Raw genomic sequence first — 27,663 nt, 5'->3', positions numbered from 1 at the left:
TGAAAGGAGAGGGAGGTAACATATGTTACAAACCTTTCAAAAACCTATTGGAAAAGGAAAGGTTAGTCAGGCAACCAAAGAAAAGCAGAAATTGCAGAAAGATATCCCTCATCAGTGCCCAGAGCAGAGCCCTGCTCCACAAGGAAAAGAATGAACAGGAGAACCTGAGAAAAGGGGCAGAAAGACGATCAATTTGTCTTGCTGTACACAATGCCACATATTTTGTCCAATGGCAGGCATAAACCATCTTGGTGGAGGGACGCCTGGATACCAAGATAACATTAGACTTTGGGTGGAAGGTCGAAAGCTGCTAACTGTCACTCCTCAATCTCCATGCAAGAAGGCAGAGCATTGACCGGTTTGGGTGGAAAGCCCTCCCCTGCTGTGTGACAGAGGATCCTCCCAAAGGGGCAGCCCGATCGGACGACCGATGGCCATGCTCAACTGCTTGGGGTACCAGACTCTCTGTGCCCAATCCACAGCCACAAGGATGACTTGGGCCCGGTCGTTCTTGATCTTCTTGAGAACTCTGGGCATGAGTGGTATGAGAGGAAAGGTGTATAGGAGGTGAGAGTTCCACTCAAGACGAAAAGCGCCTCTGAGAGAGATCCGCCTTGGAAACTCCAGCATCCAAAACTGCAGACATTGCATGTTATCGTAGTTGGTAAACAGATCTAACCAAGGCTCTTCCCACTGCTGAAAGAGATCTTCCACCACCTCCGGGTAGAGACACAATTTGTGATCCATTGGGCATCTTCGGCTGAGTTCGCCCACTCTGACATTCAGAGAACCCGCCACATGTTGAACCACCATGGACATGCCCTGCTGTTCCAGCCACATCCAGAGACCTGACAAAGGGTCCCAGACTCCACCCCGCCTTGCTTGTTTCAGTACCACATGGCGGTGGTGATGTCGGTAAACACTTTCACTAGCCTTCCCTGAATGGAGAGTAGAAAGGCTTGCAATGCCAATCGGATCACTTGAAGCTCCAACAGGTTGATGTGGAGTTCGGATTCGGCCGGAGACCTGAGTGCTCTGAACTCTACCTCACCGAGATGGCCGCCCCATCCCAGGAGTGACGCATCTGTCACTACTGTCAGATTTGGTTGGGGAAGGAAGAGGTGTCTGCAGCTGACCCAATCACGGTTCATAAGTCACCAATGCAGGTTCTTTGCAGTTCCCTTGAGATCTGGACCATGTCAGAGAGATTCCCCTGATGTTGCGCCCACTAAAACTTCAGGTCCCATGACGGAGCCTGCATATGCCAATGGGCAAGTGCTACAAACAGGATGCAGGAGGCCATGAGGCCCAGCAATCTCCAACTCACTGAAATCTAGGCTAGAGGGTGAAACATTGGCATCATAGCCTGAATAGCCTAGACTCGCTATTCGGGTGGATAGGCCAGAAACTGCACCAGCTCCGATTAAAGTTATCCTCTGAAAGGGAGTCAGGTGTGACTTTGGCACGTTGATAGTGAACCTCAGTGACTGCAGGAGGTCTGCCGTAGTCTGGAGGTGGGAGACGACAGTCTGGGGCGAACTCGCCTTCAGAAGCTATTCGTTGAGATAGGAGAAGACTGGCACCCCTGATTTCCGCACAAGCTGCGACCACCGCCATCTCCTTGGTTAACACAAGAGGGGCACAAGTAAGGTCAAAAGGTAACACAGCAAACTGAAAGTGCCTGTGGTCTACCGTGAACCACAGGTAACGCCTGTGGGCAGGCAGGACGGGAATTTGGAAATCTACGTCCAGCAAGTCTAATGCTACCATCTAGTCTCCCGGATCCAAGGCAGACAGGACCTGAGCAAGAGTGAGCATCTTGGATTTCTCCGTCTTGAGGAAGAAATTGAGAGAGTGCAGGTCGAGGATAGGACGAAGGCCTCCATCCTTGCTGGGCACCAGAAAGTACCAGGAATAGCAACCACAACCTACTTCTGGTGCTGGCACTCTCTCTATGGCTCCTTTGGCTAAATGAGATGTCACTTCTTGGCGGAGAAGGGATAGGTGGTCCTCCGTGACCATGACGTCAGTAGGTGGTATGGAGGGAGAGATAGTCTCAAAGGGGAGGTAGCTGCCCCTTCGGACAATTTGCAAAACACACATGTCTGATGCTATGGACTGCCAGCGGGCAGGTGATGGTGAATCCTGCCACCCACAGGATGCCCATGACGGAATACTGGCAGACTAGGATGGTTTGGAGGCTGCTTGGGAGGGGTGGGGGGGGGGCGGGGGGGTTGGATTAACCCGACCGCTGGCCACCCGACCTACAGGGCCTGTAGGTACAGCGTCCATTGTCACACAGATGCTGGAAAGCATGTGCACCACTGTGTTTTGGCGGGTAAGGACACGGCTGCACGCCCCTTCCAGGGCCACGAAAGGCAGATTGAGGGTAATGAGGGGCCATAGAAAGGCCCAATGACCCTGCCGTCCACAATGGACTCCAGCGCTGAATCCATCTAGTCTCCAGAGAGACAGTAGTCATCAAAGGGCATGTCCATGAGTGAGGACTGGACATTCCCAGAAAAACCAGTAGTTCTCAACCAGGCATGATGTCGCAGGAACATTGTCAATAAAACCGCTCTGCCTAGTGGGTTGGTAATGTTTAGTCAACAGCGAATGGTGAACTTAGCTGCATCCATCCTGTCGGCAACAACCTGAGAGGCATGGTGCCCGAGCCTCCTCTGGGACCATTGGTAGCACTTGGGCAACCGTATCACACAGGGCGTGGGAATAGCAGTGCAGAAGGCATGCGTGTTCACTAACCTCAATGACAGGCTGGTGGAAGAAAATATTTTCTTGCCTAAATTGTCCAGCCTTTTGGATTCTCCATCCAGAGGGGACGGTTGGGAGTGCACCAGGATTTACATGAGAAGTGGTGGCTTGGACAATCAAGCTGTCCGGGGTAGGGTGTTCCGTGGGGAATTAGGAGTCCCCTGGAGCTGGGAAGTGGGCAGTACTCCTGTTCACAGGAGCCCCTGTGCTGGGCCTGGACATCAGTAAGTGCTTCACTGAATGGGAGAAGCGGTTCGAAAGGGGACACTCCCGCCTGGAGCACATCCATCAAGACATTAGTCTTGATTATCACGGAGGGCAAGCGAAGGCCCACAACCTCATCCGCCCTCTGCACCACAACTGCGGATAACCCTTCCTCCTCCAGAGCCACGGTAGGGAGAGAAATCTTGCCAGTATCTGGAGAAGTGCCCAGTCTGCTGGCTTCAACAAGATCTTCACACCAGCCCAAGGAGTCACAAGGCTGGTATTTTTCAGGGTCCTGCGACCCCTCCCATTCCTTTCCGAGTCCTAGCCCTTAGTAATAGGGCTCAGTCCTGGAAGGCATGGTTCCAGTGGGCAACGGAGCTGGCATCGGACGATGCCCCTCCGGATTTGTGTCTGAGTCCGGGATGAGAATGAGAATGGCGGCGGCTCCGGGAGCGTCAGCCTCCGGACCAGCACTGTGGACGGTCAATATAGCATGACTGGCGCCAATCTGGATACATCTGTGGATCCTTGGGGTCCGACTGGCGGTGGATCCAGTAGGGGCCCCTCCCGCACCAGTGGGCCCAAAAGCACACCAAATTGAACGGGCCGTTCAAATATGAGGCGCATTGCCTCATAAAACTCCTGTATTTAGCTCCCAGAAATGCAGGGAGGTGAGGAGTCTGCCCAGACGCTGGCTCAACTTTGGAGCCAGGCCTCGGGGGCGATCCCTCGTCTCGTTGGCAAATGGATGAGGTGAAGTCGAAGAGCGCTTTAACTTCTTTTTTTTTTTTGTGGCTCCAAGACTTACCCGAACGACTAAGACCTGGAGTGGGACGCCAACGTCTGACTCTGCGACCCCTCCCGGGACATTCCTCTTGACAGGGACCTCAAGCACTGCAGCTTCGAGCCGCCAGGAGCTTGAGGGATCACTCCTCAAGGTCTTCGGATGCATGGCGTGGCAGGCAGGGCACGCCTTTGGGTCATGGTCCCGCTTGAGGAACAGCAGGCAACGAAGGTGCGGGTCCATAATCAACATCTGTTGGTGATAGGCGCCGTAGGGCTTGAAGCTGGCCTTCTTGGAGGTAAGACCTCAAAAAGACTTCGACAAAACGTCAAAAAAAGCTTGGTCAAAAAGAGACTATGAGTTAACTTTTCCCCGATCTGTGCTGGGTGGCACAGAACGAAAAGAACCAACGTCACTGCCTGGTGGCACCTATATAGGCACCGCGGACGTCACTTTCAGTGCGGACGATGCCACATACCGGTACAGGAGTACTGCTCATGAAAAATTTACAGATCCAGTCTGATGCCTGGGGATAATTCTAAGGTAAGGAATCTACGACTAGAAGTCTCTATCACATGAGAGCACACAGACATAGCTGTAATTTTATACCTTATGTTTCACTGTGTGACGTGCGGAGGCGGGTTAGAGTGTGTGGATATATTCAACTGAAAATACAGAGGTGTAATTTATACATACTGAACCCGCAAATGATGTGACTGCTTAAATCTGGGCAAGGACAACCTGTGCATGCTTGATTGAAAAGCTATGTCTGTCGAAAGAACTTGCCAGATCACGGGCAATGCAGGGCCTTATCTTGTACATGAGGAGTGGGGTAACTTGCAATTACATCAGAGTTGCTAAGTCCTGGACAGACGTCTACTACTTACACCCTCTTAGGTCAGTTGTAATTGTCCTGTGCATCTAAGCAGCATAGGCACATAGAAAAACATGCATGTTCACTGACTTTAACAAAGGCAGCAGAAACATATGCAGACATTTCAGTTGGGCTTCGAATCAAATTGATTTACATTTTTCATGATATCTGCTGCAAATGCATATTTTTCAAGACCCAATGAAGTAGTTGAACAATAGTTCTACAATTCCTACTTATCACTTAGTGAGGTAAGACAGTCCTGCCTGCAGCTCCTCTTCTAAAGATATTTTCTTATCAGAACAGAAAATAGCAATGCCAATTTAGGGGAGAGGAGTTGGCCTAGCGGCTAGGGCGGTCGACCTCAAATCTGAGGAATCATGTTAGAGTCTCAGCAAGGACGCACAACATCTTGTGATTCTGTGCAAATCACTTAATCTCCCAGTGCCTAACAAAAATGAATGTGTCCTCATGTAACGCAACTGGCGCTTGTGTAAAGAGCCCTGAAACCCAATACCTTCGGGTCAAGTTTGCTCTATATAAAAATCCGTAAAATAAAATAAATAACAATTTTGCATTTCCACCGTACTTGATAATTAGGTACAATATTTAGAAATGGGGGCCTGGGGGTGGCTACCATCGATTGTACTGCCCTGTTACAGGCCTAAGGGGGTTCAAGTAAGCAGGAGACAGAGCCCTTGGGGCCCGGACCTTTTGAGGCTTGTCCTAATGAGTCTTCAGCCTGTTAGTCAAAAATCGAAATATCTGTAGCTGGCAATATTCTAAGTGCAAGTAATATTTTAAGTGCAACATGCGGTAAAGCAGTGCCATCTGGCTGAGACTGCTCTCCATCCAAGGAACCAGAAGTGCTTCACTCATGGCTAAAGCAACACTTACCAGTGGAGGCCCTAGTCTCAAAATGCAAATCAAACCTAAACAAGCATTGGCATAGCCAATAGGTCTCGCCTTTGGGACCTTATAAGTGTTTAGCCATGCAACAGTTGCATAACTAAATACTTATAAGGTCCCAAAAGCGAGACCTATTGGCTATGCAAAGCGGCCGTGGGGCCGCGAAAGCGATCACAATCAAACATCAAAGCGGCCGTGAAAGTAATCGCGGTAAAGCACGTCGCGCGCGCGCCCACGCACATGCACTGTAGCTCTAGGCTGGCCTGGTAGCACTTTTTGGAGCCCTCTCAATAAGTCTCGCCAGACCAGGCATAAGAATGTATCACATTTAAACATTTTAGAATAATCCAACAGATGTATTGCACTCTTTCCCGATCCTATTCAATGTTCCCATCCCTTACTTCTGGAGTAACGAAGCAATGAAGTCTCTAATCTCGTTTTAAAACCTTCCATGTGGGGCTTGAGACTCCACAACACCATGCTCTCCACTAAGACTTTCACTGGGTATAATGTCATTCACTCACCCAGCAGCCATCAGGAATCTATATACTTCTATATACATTCTACTGCTCCTTTTTCCAGGCATAAGCCACATGTGGTCACTTTGATCCACTAAGACATCTTGAAACCCACTTCCCAGAAAAGCAGTGCTAACAACCAGCAAATAAACTGGTAAAATTGTGTGACATAACTAGGTCACTGCTGCCTGAGGACTCTATAACTCTGTTGGCACTAGGTATGTCTGCTACACCGTCAACATCTCTCTTTAGGCCAGAGAGAGGGTAGAAGTACAAACTGCAGAAATTGCTGAGAAATTGCATGTTCTGGCATATCGCTCCTCTTCCCTTCTTACATCTACCTCAAACAAAAGAAAAGGAAGGCCTCTTCACAGTTTTGGCCATAGTATGAAGTTCTTATGAACAATACGTAGCATAGTGTAGGGATTAGAACTCGGGAACGATTATAGATTGACATCACAATGTATTGCCAACAACAGGCTACACCATGGTCAAATGGAAACCATTTGGCAAAGCCAGGACAAACTTTCTTTGGGATTGGTCACTTTCTCGATCAACTTCTGGGTGACCTGGACATGTTCTAATTCTACAGGACCAGCGCTTTTAAGCTGTGTTGCAAAGAAAGATTTATGTTTTTTTTACCAAGTGACTTAAACTAAAAGGAGAACTTCACACACACAATGATGTAGAATTGGAGGACTGCCCCTTTAAATGTCTACAAGATGGTCTAGTGTACAACCATCTTCCCAGCTCTTCTGCAGAGCTCGGTTTAACACCCAATGCCTGATTGTTCAAGATAATGACCTTTGCCTGTGTGTTGGTAATGAATGTACAGCAGGCTGCCGAAAGGGAATGTGATGCAATTCAAGAAAAACAGGGCATAAACTGAACAGATAGCTGTTCCCAAGACAAATGTGGTACGAGTAACTTAGAAGTCTATAGAAAAGGAATTTATATAGTTTAACAGAAAGAAAACCATGTTTTTAAACTCAATAAAGCTTCGATATGAATCATACCCTGCTACAAATGATATAAAAAGAAGACAATGGAGCACAGAAAAACATGAGTAAGGCTGCATTGCCTGGTGCAGGAACAAGGTGAATGATTAGCATACACACACCTTGGAAGTGGCAAAGATGAGCACAGGAGGTATGTACAAGATCAACACAAACTGGACCAAAATTTACAACTACTATAAAAAGCAGTTTTCTTGCCCAACACAACAGTAGCAATTCCGAGTGGTTGAGAATCGGAGAACAGTTGACAAGAGTAAAAATGTCTCCGTGTTTTGATAACGGCCATTCGTAGGAGAAATACTTTACTACTGTTTTTAGAACGGCCTTAAGCGAATAAAAATGCCTGTCATCATGACTCTAAACTTCAGAATACAGGGCCAGCTGGAGAACTGAAGAATTAAGAAAATCAAAAGCAAAAGAGATACTTTGCAAGTTAAGGTGTTATAAAGCAAGCCTACTGCCCTCTGAGCACGACGTCTATCCCCGAGTCTAGAACCAAACCGCCCAATTGGTATTTTTTTCTGCTCTAGGCACATCAGGAGCTTCCAGAGCAGGCTAAAGTTGTTCATGTGTAGCCGTCTTGCACTTTTATTAATGTGTGATACATCATAGGGTTGTACTTTTTAGCAAAACAAACGGTCTTTTTGCACAAGCAAAAAACAGCCTAAGAGCAGATGAAAGAACTCAGTTTAGACAGAATGGAAGGGCAACTCTTTTTAATCACCAAACACTCTTAGTCTGCAAGTTAAACAAAAGGTATCGGTTACAACTCAAAATGGCACACATGTTGTGAATAAAATTGGAGATAAAAAGCCAAGCAATAGCAAATTAAATGTTTGATAGAAATGTTGTACTTCCACTTTAAATACTCCAGCATTCCATAATCTTCACAGTTGAACAAAAGAGCTTAATATACTAAAGTATGACCGAGTTTTTAATCTCTCCAGTTACTTTAAATATGAGAAATAAATAAAACACAGATTAGGGTACAATTTAAAAACATTAACATACAAGTGCTCTTCTAAACAAAGAATAACGTGCTTGCAGCTTTCAAAACGAGCCGCTGCAGCTCGGAGACTGGATAAGTGGGGCTTTTTTTGGCATGTCGATGGTTGCATCACTAACAGATCTCATACCCAGTGGCTACAATACAGAAACTCCTTCCAAGAGAGTATTATACAAAACAAAGTCGCCCACCGATTCTCAAGTATTGCTGGGCTCAAAGATAGGTGTTTGCTGAGAAGTATTTGAGAGGGTTTCCCTGAAGATTCTTAGGCTGCCAAAGATCCACCACTCCAGAAATGTTTAATAATAATGGATGTGATCATTAAACGTGTTACTATTCTTGGTATGGACTGCATTAAGTGCTATTACTTGGAGAGGGGCCACCACTGCCTGTATGAGACTCACAAAGTATAGGAAAGTTTTAATGAGCCAGAACTTTCAGAAAAAGGCATACACAGTACTGTAAAGGTTAGAACAGCAAGTACTGTCCTATTATCAGGGTCACTGGAATTATGAGATTTTGCACTGTGGCATTTTCTGCACAACTATGGATTTGCTGCATTTGCCCACATAATCCGTAATTTTCTGCATAATCTGTAGATTACAACGAAAAAATGTATCTAGCTCAAATGGATCAGAAGTTACTAAAAGCACACCAACAAAAAACGTATTGCTGCACAATGGAAGGCCTTTGGCAAAGGTTGACTGGTCACCTTACTGTTGCTTATTTCTGTTTTTGGGTTTCAAAGTGGTACTAATGAGGTGACACCTTTGCTCAGACGGTGTAAACGTGCAAAAATGAAAAATAAATGAGGTACTACTAACATTAAATGTGCTGCATTATGCAGCATAATTTGCCTGCTCTTCCTGAATAATTTAGTCACCCCAGCCACATAAATAAGTCCTCACCTGCAGCAGAATTCCAATGGCCCAGCCTATTATAAACCTCTGCATGTAGAGTGCCCATCATTTTCCATACAGGGCTCGCCAAATGTACTGGCTTGCCACTTCAAATGGGAAATACCAAGTACAGCAAACCTTCCAGCTCCTATCCTTGTTTGGAGGAAAGGAGTTACAGCAAAACAAAAAGCAGCTATCACGCCCAGGACAGCCAAACAATACACTGAACCTATCACAGATGAGGCTTCTACATGCATAATGCAAACATGCTTCAATTCAAAGCCAACTGAATAGTTCCATCTTAACCACACAACTTTTGCAGCATGGCAGTCACTCTCAGCGAGGCTGAAATGTAAACATTCAAAATGATACTCCTCACAGTGTAGGTATTAATATAGAACGTGTTGCTCCGAGCTGCAACGGTGCTCACAATGTGCCCCCGCCAAATTGTGCTAGCCGGATTGGTAGCACCACCCTCAATGAAGAAACTCAAGTTTCAAAAGCTTTCTTGGAAAAAAAAATCTATTACATTCTCAATGGAGTAGTCAACTCACACAAGCACCGGAAACACAATATTTTCCAGTGTTCTCCGCCCATTTTGTAGAAACCATGTAGGGGTCACCATACTGGGTTGGCAATATACCCTGATAATGATGCTCCTATAGTAGCTGTCCCACCATTTCAACTATATGAATGAATATAAAGTTTATGAGGGTCCCACTCGGTGAAGAGGTAGGCAATCCCAAATTTTACAAATCTTAAAGACTTTAGCTGTTGCTACAGGTGATGCCAAATATTGCAAATTAATTTTACAGATCTAGGTAGGTAACCTACAGAGTTATGTGTGCATTATAGGTCTAACACAGAGTAAACGACTCAAGTGGCCAACAGGGAGGTTGTTGGCCAAAATATCGAAACTAATAATCTGAAATGAATAATCGGAAATGAATTTTAAACCAGTCCCAGTTTGGAAGTTCCACCCAGCACTTCACAAAGAAATAATGGTGAAATGGATAGCTTTGGGATCTCAGACAGAGGGAAAACAGTGGATGTGTGTGGATGGGGAGTAAAATTCACTGCATCTTTTCCATTTTAAAGCATCGGAGTCATGCTACACTTGTCTGTCATCTCTTCGCGGCCTCATTTCCTTCTCAACCTATGTCCAATACAGAGACTTGGTACGTGCCAGAAAACAATGCCTTGCCTTCCGCTCCCTCTAAGGGAAAGAACAGAAAACACTGTGGTGCCCAGCAAGGGAACTAACTCAAGCCGTCAATGGTGCTGAACATACAAGAATATCCCTAGAGCCAATGAGTACTGCTCTGACGGAGCCAGACCTGCACTGTCACTGCAAGATGTGGCAGAAAGATATGGCGTGTCCTTCTCTTTCAAACTTTATGCTTACCCCGATTTCAAGACTGTCTGTCCCTCCTGGCAAAATGTTATAATTTACTGTGTTGAAAGCCCGTCATTATTTTCAAATTTATCTCACGTGATTCGATTACATTTTTAAACCATTGTGTCATTTTTATTCCCCCAAAAATACATACCTACTGCTTTAGTAATGTGGCACTTTGAATATGTGCTCACGACATATCTTTCATGCCCCACAGGCACTAGAAAAGTGATGAGTCCTTCACTTCATGCCAACTTTCACTGTTCGCCATTTAAGAATAATTTCCTAATTTCCCTGCAGTGCAGTTTACATTTGACCACTATATACCATGGTTCCCTCAAAGACCATCATTATGAGATGGAAAAAATAAATTCTTGGCAGGCTCTTCAGCGGTCAAATAGTCTAGACTCCTTTCATAACTCCCAGAGCACATCTGATGTGCAATAGGTTACAACTTGACGAGCTGGCAATATTGGACTGGGAGAGGAGCTGGTATTTCTTTTAGGTAAGTTCAGTTGCTATAATTTAGTAAGATTGATCATCATCCAAATCACACCTCGCATTCTCTCAAGTGACTGGTTTAGATTCAGTTCAAAGTGAGTTCTGTGCTGACAAAGTCCCATGCAAGTGCTCTCACCATTAGTAAATACCTTACTAATATTTGCACAAACATCATATTGCTACTCCTTTTGAAATGGTAAACATTAAAAACCAAAACCTAACAGAGTTGTGTATTTGGTTTGATAAGTATGACGCTGCTCACCATATCAGCAATAGGTCCTGGTGCCATTAACCCCTTGGCTGCGGCAGGAATTCCGCCGCAGCGCTGGGGGGGGGGGTTTGGCGGCAGCGCGGTGGCGCTGTGCTCATGACGGAGCCACTCCGTCATGAGTCACGGTTGAGCTGTGCTCATGACGGAGTGGGGGAATTGGCGCCGCGTGGACGGAGCGGCGGCCAACGGCCGCAGCATGACGGAACCACTCCGTCATGAGCACACGGCACCCGTGGCTCATGACGGAGTGGTTCCGTCATGAGCGGGGAAGGGGTTAAAGAAAATGGGTACTCCATTCAACCAACCACAAAAATGATTGGCTAAAACTACAAATTCCTCTCGATTTCCATAGTTCAGTGGAAGGAAATGGGCTAATATTGCGGAGTAGTACCAAGTCATTTTTTGTAAATATATGTGGAAATTTCTAAGAGTAAAGGACATGAAAGCCCCTGCGTGCCTTAGATAGGTTTAGTAACTCGCAATCTCCACAACCACTAGCTAAAGTATTCCACTTCCTTGTGAACAGTGGCTCATTTTTAGGGAAGAATCACACAGATTAAACAATGTCAATCGAGTGACAGAGAAAATGAAGTAAGGAATTGCTGAACAACAGCAGCTTACCCACTTTACCTCTTTTCAAACATATTGCAGCTGTTAGCTACCACATGTTTTTCTCTCCTCCTCAACACCTACTGCCCTTTTTTAAACAAACCTACCTACCACTGTCATTGGGCAGCCTTCTGGGCTCTCCCAATGGTCAGAGATGGTTCCAAACAGAAACAAGTGTGTTCTGGGGAAATCCTCAGAAGGTACTTACCAAGAGCTCCATTTGAAATGTGTGGCAAGCCCTCATTCCTGAGAAAGGACTGTCACTGACCACGCAATGGCCTACGATTCACTTACACAGATCTACAAATCCAAAATATTTGCAGTGACAGAAACCCTAGCTCTGTGAAGAGGCTACAATAGCAATATCCTTGGTTTTATGCTCTGCCCGCCAGCTTCATCTCTGAGAAGAAAAAGATTTTTTAGGCCACAAAACAACACTTATTCAGCTGCAGACTTTTGTTGCCTGCCGATGGAAGATTGATACCCACCCTACTAGGGGTTTACTGCTTCACAGCATGAGGAAGTAGTTGGGTATATTTTGCTGTTTTTTTTAAGTGAAGCATATTTTTATTCTGAAAGAATGGCTCAGGAGGTCAAAAACGAATAGCACAAAATGCAAAGAAATGAGACCGCATTAAAGTAGATGGCTCAAGGTGAAGCACAGCTCTTAGCATTGAACCCCAACAAAGCCTCACATAAGAACATAACTTTGGTTTGAGGCAGTCACTCATGGTGTATGGTGGCACCATATTTCTAAACTGTTGTTTACAGGACAACACACTAAAACAGTATGATGCTGTGCCTCTTTCTTCACGAAATGGCAGGTTATGGTCCTACCGTTTACATGTCTGATTAGTGATTATAAAGCAGTAGTATACATCGGGCCGGAGGATGGCACAATCTGTTCACTCAGGAAAGCAGGACGTTAGGATGTGTAAGGCATGGAAGACTTTTATTAAATGTATTGTTGCCACTTTCTCATTACTCTTAAAAATATATATATATAAAAAAGGCAGAAAATGTTTCAGAGAGATGGGTCACCGATATGATGCAATGGTCTGCATTTCCCCTTAACATGCATGGGTTATTAAGCCCTTTATATTTCCACAGGAGGCCCTCATCAACATAAAGCCAAGAAATCCAATTACCACAGTGCGCCACCATTCCTCAAAAACTTAAAGAGGGACTAACACTGCCAGTGACAGTGGGACTTATTTTATTGTTGATACACTGAACTCATTTAGACCAATACTAAGCAAAGACAAATTGGGCATTTTGAGATGAGGCCCTTCTAGTGTATGCTGAATAATGTTTACTAGAGTTCATAATACCAGAGAAAATCCAAACGTCGAACAGTCACAGTATCTATCAATAAATCAATTGGGGAATTGTGAAGCATGCGAGGGCCTCAAGGCGCGGGGGTGGGGGGAATGAGTGCAGCTCTGGGTCAGCCAAAGAGCCAGGTCTTGAGGCTCTTCCTGAAGATGTGCAGAGTGGGGGATCGTCTGATGTTGATCAGGAGCTTGTTCCAGACCTTTGCTGCGATGTAGGAGAAGGATCTTCCACCTGCTCTGGTTCTGCTGATGCGCAGGATTTCTGCGAGGGCGAGGTCGGCGGAGCGAAGGTTTCTCATGGGTATGTGGAAGGAGACTCTTTCTTTGAGGTATTTGGGTCTGATGTTGTGGAGGGATTTGTAGGCATGGGTGAGTAGTTTGAAACTTACTCTCTTCTTGACGGGGAGCCATTGGAGGTCCCGCAGGTGTTGGGTGATGTGTTCATGTCGTGAGATGCCGAGGACAAGTCTGGCCGCGGTGTTCTGGATGGTCTGTAGTTTGCGTAGCAGGGATTTGTTGATTTCAGTGTAGAGGGTGTTTCTGTAGTCCAGTCTGCTTGTTATGAGTGCATGGGTGACGATCTTCCTGGATTCGGGGAGATCCATTTGAAGGTCTTGCGGAGGATGCAAGGGTGTTGAAGCAGGAGGAAGCGACGACGTTGATTTGGCGGGTCATGGTGAGGGAGGAGTACAGTAGGATGCCGAGATTCCGGGCGTGGTCCGTGGGGGTGGGTGGGCTACCGAGGTCGGTGAGCCACCAGGTGTTGTCCCAAGTTGAGGGGGTGAATCCGAGGATGAGGACTTCTGTCTTCTCCGAGTTGAGCTTTAGACAGCTGCTGCTCATCCAGGATGCAACGTCTTTCATTCCTTCCTGGAAGCGGAGTCTGGTGGCGTCTGGTTCCTTTGTGAGGGAAGAGGATGGGCTGGGTGTCGTTGGCATAGGATATTATGCTGAGTCCCTGCTGTATGATGATGGCAGCGAGGGGGGCCATGTAGATGTTGAAGAGTGTGGGACTGAGCGACGATCCATGTGGTACTCCGCAGTTGATCTCTGTGGGTTCGGAGAGGAAGAGCGGGAGTCTGATCCTTTGGGTTCTGCCGGTGAGGAAGGAGCGGAGCCAGTCGAGGGCAGTTCCTTGTATGCCAGCATCGTGGAATGGCTGTGAGAGTGCGGTGGGAGACTGTGTCGAAGGCTGCAAAGAGGTCTAGTAGGATGAGGGCCGGGGTGTGGCCTTGGTCACGGTGCGTGCAGATGTCGTCTGTGGCGGCGAGGAGGGACGTCTCGGTGCTGTGGTTGCTGCAGAATCCAGATTGGGAAGGGTCGACGATGGCGTTCTCCTCGAAGTTAGTCAGCTGGGCGTTGACAATCTTCTCTGTGACTTTGGCTGTGAAGAGAAGGAGAGAGATGGGTCAGTAGTTTTTCAGGTCTATCGGATCGGCAGAGGGTTTCTTGAGGAGGGGCTTGACTTCTGCGCATTTCGTTAGGAAATGTGCCGGAATTGAAGGTGGCGTTGAAGGTGCGTCATAGCTCGGGGGCTATGGTGGCGGTGGCTCTGTGGAAGATGTGCGGCAGGCAGGGGTCATTGGGGGCTCCTGAGTGAGTGCTCTTCATGGTCGTGGCGGTATCTTCGGTGGTGACCGGGGTCCAGGCGGCGATGGTAGGCTGGCTGTCGTTGCTGAGGGAAGGGGTGGTTTCTGGAGTCTGTTCACTGAAGTTGTCGTAGAGGGCCTTGATTTTCAGATGGAAGTAGGAGCCGAGCTTGTTGCAGAAGTCCTGGGAGCGTGTGATGTCCATGGCTTCGCTGGGGAGTTTGGTGAATTCCTGGATGATGCGAAAGAATTCTTTAGAGTTGCTGGAGTTGGCGAGAATTTTGTACCGGATGAAGGTTCTTTGGGTGGATCTAATGAGTTGGTGGTATTCTGTCATGGCATTCTTGTTGGTGGTTTGGTCTTAAGTGGTTTTGCTGTTCCTCCACTGCTTCTCGAGACATCTGCAGGAGCGTCTGGCTTCTTGGAGGTCGGTGGTGAACCAGATGGCAGTCATGGAGCGCCGTCTGTCGGGGTTGTGGAGGGGGGCGAGCTTGTCTGCGCAGTTGGTGATCCATTTGTGTAGTTCTTTGCCTGCAGAGTTGGCGTCGGACGAGGCAGGAGGGGGATCGTGGTTGAGGGTGGGGTTGAGGTGCTCCTCTGTGACCTTGCTCCAGTTCCTTCGGTGTGGCCGTGGTGTGGGTTTGTGAGCGGTGGTGTTATTGAAGGAGAAGTGTACGCAGTGGTGGTCCATCCAGGGGGGTTGGTTGGTGTGGCTGAAGTGGATGTTGTTCCCTCCTGCGAAGATGGGGTTGAGGGTGTGTCCTGCCTTGTGGGTGGGGGCGAGCGGTTTCAGTCAGAGATTGTCCAGGAGGGTGGCGGAGTTGGGGTCACTGAGGTTGTCGAGGTGGAAGTTGAGGTCTCCGATGAGTATGTAGTCCTGTCGAGGTAGAAGTTGAGGTCTCCGATGAGTATGTAGTCCTTATTTCTTAGATGCCATGGTCCTCCTCTTACTGTCATTAAATGTCACAGCATAACTATCATTGGTGTGATGCAGGCACTTGGAATAGCACACAATGGAAATATTGATGAAACAGTAGTGCAGAACATTATTGCGACAAGTCCAGACTCAATGAAACTATCATTCCTGTCAAGGCATACAAACCTATGCCAAACAGAAAAGGGATTTACTAATCCAGAGAGAGGGTATTTTATGATGGTGCAATCCGAGCACTTCGAGCCCTAGAGGGCAATTTGAGAATCTGTTACTACAGCATTATTAAAACACATCTCGACTACAGTAAATGGTTAAATCCTGACAAAACTGAGGTAAATATTGAAAATATTGAAATGTCTTATGTATACACAATGTTGTAAAGAAGAACTTTCAAGTAGGTTTCAGCAGAAGGTTAGAGCACTTACCATCTCTCCCCTCTCCACTGCAATACACCCCGCAGACAAACTAAACCTACCAACTCGACAGCAGACTGCAAGATTCTCTCCAACCTCCATGTCACCCCTCCCTGTCAAAACCCTTAAGATCGCATCCAAAGGGAAAGCCTTACAGTAATTTCAAGTAATACTAATGCATGGGACCATGGACATTCACCCTCCTTGCTCCCACTGATCCCACCATGTAGGCAAGCCTAAAACCGCAGACAAGCTCCATTCCAAAGTGCAGATTAATAGGCAAACATAAGCTATACAAAAACCATGTAACAAAACAGAACATACAGCTAAAAAGGCATTAACACAAACAAAGTGTTGTCTGTAGCACGAAGCTAGGACTTGCCCTTAAATCGAGCATAGTAATTCAGGGCATTATTTCAACACACTCAGTTCTGAGATAGATCACTTGAAATTGGTCATGATAGTATTACTTTTGAATAATGTTGGACTAGTGGATTTATTCGCGTCCCTCCATTTTCATGGAACAAACTAAATCCTAAACCTTTTAAGCATGACTCCCTACAATAACGCAAACATGATCCTCTTTAATTGATGTCTTAGATTTTTCCAAGACACTCTTGCTCTGAGATCCCCTCAACATTATCAAAACTGCCACATTCAGGTTTACTAGAAAATAGAGGTGAAGGCCATTGTGGCTGACTCACGAACAAAACATCTAGTTTGGAAAATACAGTGCTTCAACACTACGAAAGAAACACATTAACTGTGTAAATAGATAGAGTTGACAGAGAAAACTGCTCACTACCCTCCCAGCATAGCAGTAGCAAAACCGAAGATACCCTGACCCCTCTCTCAGGAAGCACAATAGATCAGGGAGAGAGTTGATTCCTCAGCAAATTTTTCAAAGCAATTCGATTCACCTGACATTACAGCACACCTCATTCACATGTAAATTGTATCAGAAATGCAGAATTATTAAACCAACATTTAATTAGGTGAAGTTTGACCTGAGTTCTGTGAGTCTGGAAGAGCTATTTTGAAAATCAGGGCAGGTTAGCAGGGATTTCGGCCATTGCACAAAAAAAAGGAAAAATGCAATTTTGTATGTGCGTACACATGCCTTCAAAATGATGCAAACACATTTTTTAAAATTTTTGTTTAACGATCTGTGTTGGATCAGTAAACAAGAACACAAAAAAGTAACAGGTGGGGAAAGCAAGGTGGGGAGCTCGGGAAGTAACTGGAGGGTGGAGAAGAGGCAGCAAGGCGTGGGTGAAAGCAAAACAGGGGAGAAGTGATGGCAGCAACACGGAGGGCATTGGAAGGGAAGCAAACAGAGGGAGGAGTGTGGAACGGTGAAAGCAAGCGGACAAGAGTAAGCGCAATGAGGAGCCGGGGTAGAGAATCACATGAGTAGAAAACAAGAGGGGGAGAAGAACACGAGGGTGATCACATCACGGAGGGGGGTGGGGAAAAGCAAATGAGTGGAGAAAGAGCAAAACAAGTGAAAAGTGGGTAGTGCATGAGGGAGACAGCTAGAAAAACACAAACACTCATGGAGTGCTTAAACAAAAAGAAAAAAGTACTGCCCGAAAGGTGAGCAGTGACAAGACACAAGTAATGCGTCAGTGCTTAAGAGGAGGGACAAATGCACGAAGAGGAAGTAAAGCCCACACAAGCTAGCAAGCAAAAAGTGACAATGAAGCCAACCAATGGTAAGCAACGGTCGGGCTTCTAAGCCCACTGTAGGTGGACAATAAGTCTTGCAACAGACAACACATGCACTGTGGTGAGGCCCAAACATAACCGAGGATAAACCTTGACTCGTTTGAGGTTCTCCTGAATCCCAAAAGGATGATTTAGAGGGGAAGTCGTAAAGCATTTAATGTCCATCGCACAAACATCTTATGCGGAAAAATCATTTTAGGGCATAAAGCATTAACCATTGAAATGCCTTAGGCACATTATTAAAAAGCTTTTTACTTTCAACTCAATAATAAAGTCACCAAAAGTTTACAATACAAAAGTACTCCAAGACATGCTTCGACAGTGTCCTGAGGAAACATTTAAATAAATATCTACCCATCCTAACATTGCACTAGCCCAGCTGTATAACTTTATTTATATTATGTACCAATGGGGGATGTCTGTTCTTCAAATCATGAGGATGTTTGCAGTTAGATCAAGGAGTTTTTGTGGCAGAAATTGTAGTGGTAAATCAAAATAATTTGGCGCACAACACATGGCAGATAACTAACTTATTGTAAAGTTAACTTCGCTCATATGATGGCAATTTCTTCTAGTGTGTCCACTCTCTGCTTATTCTAAATGATAGAGACCATATGTGTTCCCACCTTAATCCTTAGCATTGTCCCAGATACCTTCGGTATGCCAATAGTTCAATTCAGTTACTATTCAGTAATACAGAAAAATAAAAAAGATTGTTCATTGCGAATGCAACCGCCTAACACTAGACAAAAATGACACACAGATCACATTACTGCAACACTTTCTGCTCAGTTACACGAAACATATGGTTAGGTTAATTACTATTGTATAGCGCTAAAAGCATAAATTATAAAAGTGCTTAAGGATACTATGGATACAGTGGCCCACAGGACGGGGAAAATACGGATGCCATAAATACGAAGGGCATCCTTTAGAGTGGAAGTAATATGTAAAGAACACTAATCATTCTTTCCCTCATACTTTCCTCCATTTGCAGTTTTCTTATGATCCAAGACAACGATGGAAATGGTCTACCATCTACCCAGCAAAGAAAGAGCTCTCTGTTGTGAGAACATCATCATGATACATCACTCTCTAAAACAAGAGCACAACAAATCACTTGACATGCCAGAGAATTCACAGCCACGTCTTCGAAAGTGCAAGACATTTAACAACTGAAAGAGTGCTGACCTCTTTTTTATAGAAGAGACATCACTCAACAGCTGCTGACTTATAATCAGAACGATACATCACTTATTTAGAACATCGGTTTTAATGCTTTGTTATATGAAACGATGTGGCATACTAATCATATGTCTACTATTTTGCGACCGGATGTGGAACTGTCACATGAAAATTAAAAATATCCTGGGAGCATCAGAGACAATGCCTTCAGGCACACAAAATAACATCCCTGCGATTTCAAGAATATTTTTAGCTCCCACACCATCTTCAGATGTCGCACATATAGCACCTAGAGAACAATTAATTTTATTTTACCTCCTTTGCATGAAGGTGGAACTGTGTGCTGTATGTTAATCTAAAAATATAATAAACTGCAAATAATTAATTTCAGGCAAGTAACCTCTTTCGCAACATGAATTTGGAGGAGTTTCACCGGTCTTCTATTAAGTAGGACATTAGCATCTTTACGAGGAGATGGGATAGACTTAAAAGTAGACCATTGTTTTTTCAATGGTACGTATTTTGATGAACATTATAATTAAAGTAACATTGTTCTGTGAAGATGTGTAGCAAACACCACGCTGTGGCTTTGAAGATCATAGTAAATGTATACAAACGTATATATATTTCTCATGAGTGCAGCCACTGCTATCAGTTCTCTTAAGGAGGATCCCCTTCGACCCTGATAGTTCCACTGCAATTAAGAAATAAGTAGCATAAAAAAAAAAACACAAATGAGATCTTTGGTTCGATCTACAAAACCTCCTTAACGTCTTGGGAGAAAATGACTGGTTAAATAAGGGATTTACATGCAAATAAGACTAACAACTATGAAATGGTATCGAGTGGAGATAATGGACCCTACTTTATCCCTGTGGAATACTGATACTGTCAAGGGATCTTCAACAAGCCAAACCATTTGCTACGATCAACTGGAATTTAAAGGTCAGAAACTTGCTATCAAACCTCAGAATCGGCTGCACATGCAGGCAAATAAGGTCTTCCAGAACACCATGACCGCCTAAACAGGAGGTGGAAGGAGAGGTCTTTTGTCTCAATTCTTCACTAAGGGCAACATAAATAATGGAACGTAGTAGGTCTCATACAATAAGTAGTTGAAGGAATTTAAAAGCTTCTAATATAGGAGTGTGCAAGGTTCTTGTATGCCAGGCATAGTAAATATAACACTTGATAACTGAAGGGACAGTACAGGTATTTGTGAAAGTCACCTGCATTCCTAGTCAAACAATGGTTTGATCAGTTTGTCAAGACAAACATTAGTGGAATATGTCCAGTCTTGCAAACGATGCTAGACATGTACTGCTGGTCATTAAAGTAAACAGCAGTAATTTTCAAAGGTGTCTAGAAATTGCCATCCGAGAACAAACCAAACTAGACAAAATTCTCAGAGTGAAGGAACAAAGGCATTGCTTACACAACCAGCACATATTGTCTCAATGTATACACTCTAACTTGGCCCAGGTGCCTGAACACCTATTCGCCCAAAGTACATGTCAAGTACAACTATACACTCACTGGTTTTACGGAATTGAAAACCTCTTCCATTACAAATGTGAATGACGTTTGTGATGGTCTGAAATAGAAATTTCGAAGTAAGCAACTCTGAAATCTTTAACCGTCATGATATCTTGTTGGAACAAAGGAATCATCCCTTGCCAAGTGTGGGTACTGAATTTTTGTCCAACAACACTACTGTTAAGTTGATGGAGATCCAAGGTAAGAAATCATTCATTCTCCTAGAGTAGAAGGAAATAAAGGGAATAAACTCATTAAGTCAAAAGAAAAATACATTCACACTCTAAGCCTAGCTTATATATTCACTTTATGGAGATTGATACAGAACTTTATTAACACCCAAGTAATGGTAGAAAGATTGTCCTATTGTTGCAGGCAAAATGTTAGTCTCCAATCTACCTTGAATCTTGGGGGAAAAGAATTGACTCATGAAATAGACACTATATGGGAATGAGCCTACTAGAATTGTGTCATCTAACTACTTCATAGGCAAGAGCAAAGTCCTATGGACTTGCTATTATCCACATCACAGCTGTGGAAGCCACTGGCATTGCTGATCCAGTGAATAAAGAGACCTATGGAAGTACACATGATTCTGTCTCTTCTACTATGAACGCATGTGGAATGTGCAACAATTATCTAAGACTCCCTCATGTCCTAAGATTCCCTCAGTAGCTTTTGTATTGCACCATCAACGTTATGTTCTGGATCAGGGTAATAGCAAATGAATGCCAGGATCATGTAGTTCTGGTCAAAAGGCATGCAGTGATTTCATGGTTTTCTTGGTAGGTTTTCCAGCAACAGAATGGCTGCTGCTGAAGAGGCTCCAACGATTCCAACAATAAATGTGTTTGTCTGTTATCAAAACAGAAGGTTATATTTTAGGAGCTGCTCTTTTTATTATGCTTCTGAATGGAATCATAAGGAGAAAAGGCTTAAATGGCAGAACATACTCTTAAAAGAAGACACAACTCTCCATACATGTCTGTAATCTATCAATTCAGTATACTCTAAATCTGGGGCATAGGCTTCACTACTACTTCATCCTGTAAAACACAGCTCATACAAGGTAATATCAAAGTAATAACCAGCACCTATGTGCTTTGACATTAGGCAAGAAGCTGTCAAACTATGCATGAGAGGAAGGTTCTGTGTTGATTGTGGCATAGTCAACTTTAGCTATCTTGGCACATGAAATGGTCTCAAAGCAGATATATATATATATATATATATATATGTATATGATACAACCAACGCAAACTGAGGTTGATAGCTTTGAGGTAGTAGAGTGGTTGGAAACTGAAGAATCATCTTTTGAAATGTGACCACCGAAAGGGTTGCTGCTTGTTTCAACAATTAAGTCTTAAATTTAGAAGATGCAGGAGGTAGCACGAACTGCAAGGTCATTGCCTGGATAATTCCCTTAATTTTCTCTGTTAGGTCAGCAGTTTTATTGGCGTTCAGGGTCACTAAACTATAGGATTAGCCTACACTGTATATTCCATAAGGCTGTTGGATTAAATGCATTCAATCCTCATGGACAGCATAGCTGTCCATTATCTTTTTAAGCAGAACTTGAAAGAAGCACACTATATGTCAAGTCCCTGAAAACGATATGTGAAATAAAGATCCTAATCAGCAAAAACAAGTGTAATTAGCTATTTTTCCAATGACATAACAAAACTCAGCAGTCAACCGGATCAGACACCAGAAACAAAATATACGGTAAGTCACAATTAGTGAGAGTACATAATCAGACTGATTCTTGACTGTGAAGGCATGAATATAAATCTGAAGATGGCTTCAACAGGCAAAGCTATAGTTAGGTTCCTGTCAACATCTGGATACTTCCAAATGGGCAAAGAAAATGAAAAGCATTCCAACCAGTGAACAATCCAAGCTGCACAATGTTAAAATCTGTAAGAGGCATCCCTTTCATGGTCTGTTGAGTTACAGACATCGAGATGACCTCTCACATTGTATAAGAAAACCCACTCTCACCACCCACAGACTTAATTACAACCACTGGTATGACCACTGATATTGTGCAAGATGCATCACTCCAGGCACCAATTAACTGACAACCACTGAAAGAAGACATATCCCATGGTATTAAACATCAGTCACATGACCTAGTATCTTATATTGTTCGAGAGAGGCCGGCTTATACTAGGGACGTAATTTTCAGCATCCATTATCTACCAACCAGCAAGCAATGAAGACTATTCTTGTCTAAAAGGCACCCAAAACTCACAAACCAGCCAGAGATGTCCTTCTCATTAATTTACCAGTCATTAATCATAATGCACTTCGTGTAACCACTGAGAGAACATCTCACTACAGCATAAAAGATGAAACTCATGGCACTTATTAATGAATAACCAGTAAGAGAAGAAAAATTAAATCCCTAAAGAAGCGACTTCTAATGAACATTCTGCAGCCTAAAGGGCTTGCACAGCGCTAACTTGTTTGTCTAACCTACAAAGGCAAAATCTACACCGAACCTGCCCCCTCCTTACACAGCCTGGATGCACCACTGAGGCTTAACATGAAGTAAACTTGGGTAACATGCCAACTTTAGATATTTACTCATACCAAGTCTCACTAATTACATTTCTTACAACTTCCTTCAGAGGCAGCACATCTTTTACACAAAAAAAACAGAGGTCTAAAGCAGTTTCCCACAAAATAGGAAACTACCTTCCTTACTAAGCACGTGCAAGTCCAATCAGGAGTGTCAGCCATGAAAGGAAGAAAACCCCACTACTATTCCATTGCTTTACTATCTCGCTGATAAACATGCTGCTGTGTTCCGTCAAAATTATACCATGTGATTTTCCTCAGCAAGGGATGTAGAAGAAAGGATGTGTGGACCTTAAAACAGGTGTTTATATTTCCAAAGCATGAAGCTGAAGAGGTGAGTCCAAGCCAGGATCAAAGACCATTAATCGAAGTTCTACAAGAACCAGTCTTCGCTCTTCTGAGCACTCTACAGAGAATTAAATTTGGCACGGAGACACAGCAGTCTCTTAGTTTTCGGACAGCCAGATGATATAAGTGGCAAGATGATGTTTTAAGGCAACAGCTTCTGAGGTATGTAGGGCAAAATCCCCTGCAAGTCAATGTGGTGAATCGGAGTATGTAGCACTGGGGTGATCAGTGGAACTGACAGTTTGATAAGAGCAAACAACCCTCCAAAAATTTTATTTGAAAGGGTGCAGTAGGCGTCATGTCCTTAAAAATACAAACACCATCAAAAGTGCGAGCATCTGAAAGAATTAGCCTTGGTTTACCTTCAATTTCAACTAATGTGCCTGCCTAGGGTACGTGCATTCACAGTCTGAGTTGATGACAAGCACTGCTCTTAACCTAACAATATGGTGCTGGAGACCATACCTTATAGGAGAACAGCAGGGCAAGATCTTATAGCTTTATGAAGGAAGGGACAACTGGAGAACTAATGTGAACTGTTTTAACATCATCAGAAGGAATAGAGCTTACAGTTAGAGGCCACACAAGGGTACAGGCCATGATCAACATTGCCATCTGCATTTACAAGATGATCCACAACTAAAGTAACAAAAGTCCCAAACTAATCTTTTGACTTCCCAGCAAAGTGAAAGAAAATAAACAATTTGGGATGAGCAAAGTGGGTGGGATGGGAGCCAAGATGAGACACGCCAGTGTTAGACGACAGCAGGAAAAGCATACTGGAACACAGCTCACTTGTGGCACTCAAGGGACAACTGGGGAAGATATCTAGCACCATCATGCTGCTAGTTAATGACACATGGAGTCGAGTCAGAAAGTTAACTTGCAACACAGAGTAATAATGCATAATTCCATAAAAAACTCTTTCACAGCACCTATGTAATTTAAAAACTCTTATGTCAGAGGCGTCCACCTGTAGCACCCCTTATTATCAGCTTCTCATTAGCAGCAAGAGATGGCATCGTGCACAGAGCCTATAGAAGATTATAAAAAAAACAAGATTGATTTTGTACCAAAAGAAACATCAGTCAGAGCTTAGCAATTTATAATGGCTGGGAAGTTAAATTGTTTTATACCCCAAAAAAACATCACTTACAATGCATAATTATGAAACTATATGTTATATGTAGCATGAGGAGGTAGCTCTTCTGGCAAAGAGGACCTCACAGTCCTGAAGGATTTATAATCAGTGGGGGGATGACAGCTCTTATTATAAGAGACATCATCCTGCTCCTGTTGCCAAAGTCAGAATGAGAAGACTGCTTGCCTAGGATATACTTACCACCTTTGTTCATAGGATATCTCCCTAGAAATGCAGCAATACATCATATTCAAACAGTACCAAAAAATGGGATCTGGCATTAGAGAAAAGACTAATCATTTGCAAATCTCAAAACGCCCTCACAAGGGGCAGTCGACTCAAATTAGACCACATTCTCTCTCCTCGTAATTAGAAGCCATTTCGAGAGGCACTTCTGCCAGTTCAACTGGCGACATTACATCTAGCAGTAGCTCACCCAAGAGAGCGAAAGATAGAGGGACACATTAGTCAAACTAATTGCCCAAGAATGCGATCTGAGGAATTGGATGACTGTCCTCAATGAAGCATGGAAAGAATGTAAAATATCAATAGGATGAAATACCATGAAACCGAGGATAGCACAAAGTCAATGAGATTTGTTGCTGCCCATAGAAGAGTACTCTGTGGGTAAAGAAGTGGAGAAACATGAACATGGAGGGCCTTGTCGTCAGCCACTGAAGAGCAAAAAAAAAAAAAAGGTTGTCTGTATCAGTTTGTCTATACCTGAGAAATGGCAGCCTAGTACAGGACACAGTTCATTACTTTTATCCACCACTACACAGGTAACATGCAACAGGCCCAAAGTGGAGAACGAGAACTACAGGAGCTAGTCAAATTGCACCAAAGTACCTACAAATTCAGCTGGGTTAGACTCTTTTTGCCTTCAAATTATTGTTTAAACATGCAGCCTCTCACTCATAGCCTGGGCTAATATGGAAATTAAAACTTTAGATTTAACAACAGGTGGAAGTAAGTGCACTGCTCCATCTTATTTGAAAGCCACACTGTAAAATGACGTGCAACTGAAGTCAATGATGCTGTAGAGGACAGACTGGTCAAAAATGAAAAGCTTATGATGACCCAAGTAACATGCACTATTTTACATAGATACACTGAGGCTGAGAAGAGATAAGGACAACCAACCCCACAATAAATACATGATTAGTGTGTTGTTGTGCCTATGTTGCAGAATCCTGACCCCACATCCTCCCTCCTACTAGCCATGCATTGTCCAAAAGGGATAATCTCTCATAACTGGCTACGTGTGCAAATGAAAGAAAATCTTCCAGGATGGACTTCTAACAGCAACGCATCACCTTGACATTAGTTGTTACATGGCAAATAACCTTTACCTGAGAATGAACTCTCAAAGAGACCATTCAATTCGAAAGCATTGCTCAAATAAATGAACACCATTCTGGTGACGACAGCCTAATTCATGGGCACAATTACAAACTTACAAGAGCGAATAGCACGAGGCCCATGCTTTGAGAACCCCCAAAGGTAAGTTCCCTCTGTCACACAATGCCACCAAACTATCCTTTGGTACATAAGCATCTCGTGATGTAATGGCAACTGTGATAGTCTGACCGCATTTCCACTTGCTGACTTAATCCTTAAATCCTTATCTATCCCCCTTGTTACTTCTTGCCCCCTCAAATACAGGATTTTGCGTATGTACCTTTTTCATCTCTGCTGGCAATTTCTTTTCTAAAAGTGTTACATACAGAGACAAAAGCATTATCTCTCCTTTCCAGTGAAGATTTTAAATAAAACGAAAAGAATCAGGATTTTTTTTAAATGTGAAAAATAAAGAATACTGGGGTGGCAGAAGCTAAAAAAGAATTAAATTCAATACTAGGGCAGATGACCTTTCAGCACAACCTATGTGCACTTATCAGTGTGGAGATGTCAGGACGTCACATTTTTTAGGGTAGGCTGGAGCGTAATCCTTAATGTTACAACTCGCATTCATGTGCCACCTTCTGGAAGCAAACACCGGCTATAGCCGCCTACCAGAGCCTCCACCCATCTGCTCAGTGTGCTTTGGAGATGGAATGAAAACGTCTTTCTTTTCAGGACCAAATAAAAAAAAAAAAACCTCTTTCCTGGACCATGTTAAAAACAAAATCCATTGAACATTAAAAACAAAAAAAGAGAGGCCCCAACAAATGAATATTGTCCTCAATTCCGCAAGTCTTGATCACATGATGGAGGGTGGTATGAAATTGGGAACGGCTTTTCACCACTTTTTTCTTTTGATCCTCAATTTGGCAAAATCTTCAGAGTTCTTGTTCCATGGAACATTTTTACCCCAGCTCTTGTATGTAGGGCTATTTGCCACAGTGAATCAAAGGACAATAGAACCATTTCATTTCTGTTCAAATTTACACAAGGCTATTGTTCAATCCGGGCCAGTTGTGGACACGGACCCCTGAACTGTCTCCCCACCATAAGTCTCTGCTGGATATGTTTCAGCAGCAGATGATGCCCCCACAGCAACCTCTTCCTGTGGTGGTGACTCTTCCTCCACCTGCCCTCGCGAGGTTACTGTGGTTTCAGGAGAGATGCTATGAGGCCCCTCCAGAGGTAGGCAGCCCGGGTGATTCTTCCGAAAGTGCTGGTTGAGAATGGCCTGGAAGGGAAAGCTCTTGCCACAGACATGGCAGTGGAACGGTTTGTTGCCAGTGTGCTTCCGGATGTGGTATTCCAGCTGATCCTTTCGTGTATACTTTTTGCCACACATTCGGCACACAAAGGGCGTGATGCCCATATGTAGTCGCATGTGGCGGTCTAGGCTTCCCTTCTGGTTGAAAGATTTGGCGCAGTAGATACAAGTGAGACGCGGGTTGTAACGGAACCATCTCTCTGATACTTCCTGTTCACGTAGGTATTCCACATAGCCACTCACTCCGCCCACAGCAGACTCATCACCCTAGAACAAAAAAAAAAAAACAAAAAAAAAAAAACAATTATATTCAATAGGAAAGTTTAATTATACTGCTAAAGGTAGACGTTAAGGAACTGAAATTGCCACTTGGGTGACTAAAGAAGACTTGTGATTGGTGTGATACGGGGTGTAATAATAGAGAGACTAGATCTTGATGTCATCA

The 27,663-nt window shown here is 44.0% G+C and overlaps 1 protein-coding gene across 2 annotated transcripts in view; it reads right to left on the bottom strand.

The window, feature by feature from the left end:
* Positions 1-7,776: 7,776 nt before the first annotated feature.
* ZBTB37 (zinc finger and BTB domain containing 37) overlaps positions 7,777-27,663 on the bottom strand; it is a 133,994-nt gene continuing 114,107 nt past the window's right edge. For both annotated transcript variants that reach the window (XM_085601588.1, XM_085601589.1), the window contains exon 4: positions 7,777-27,485. In XM_085601588.1, coding sequence (XP_085457714.1) covers positions 26,955-27,485 — 531 coding nt within the window. In that variant the 3' untranslated portion in view covers positions 7,777-26,954. The remainder of the gene's footprint in view (positions 27,486-27,663) is intronic.

The sequence above is a fragment of the Triturus cristatus genome, chromosome 4_2 (assembly GCF_964204655.1).
Source record: "Triturus cristatus chromosome 4_2, aTriCri1.1, whole genome shotgun sequence".
NCBI lineage: Eukaryota > Metazoa > Chordata > Amphibia > Caudata > Salamandridae > Triturus > Triturus cristatus.
The sequence above is the reverse complement of the archived record's forward strand: the minus strand, read 5'-3'. Positions and strand labels throughout refer to the sequence as shown.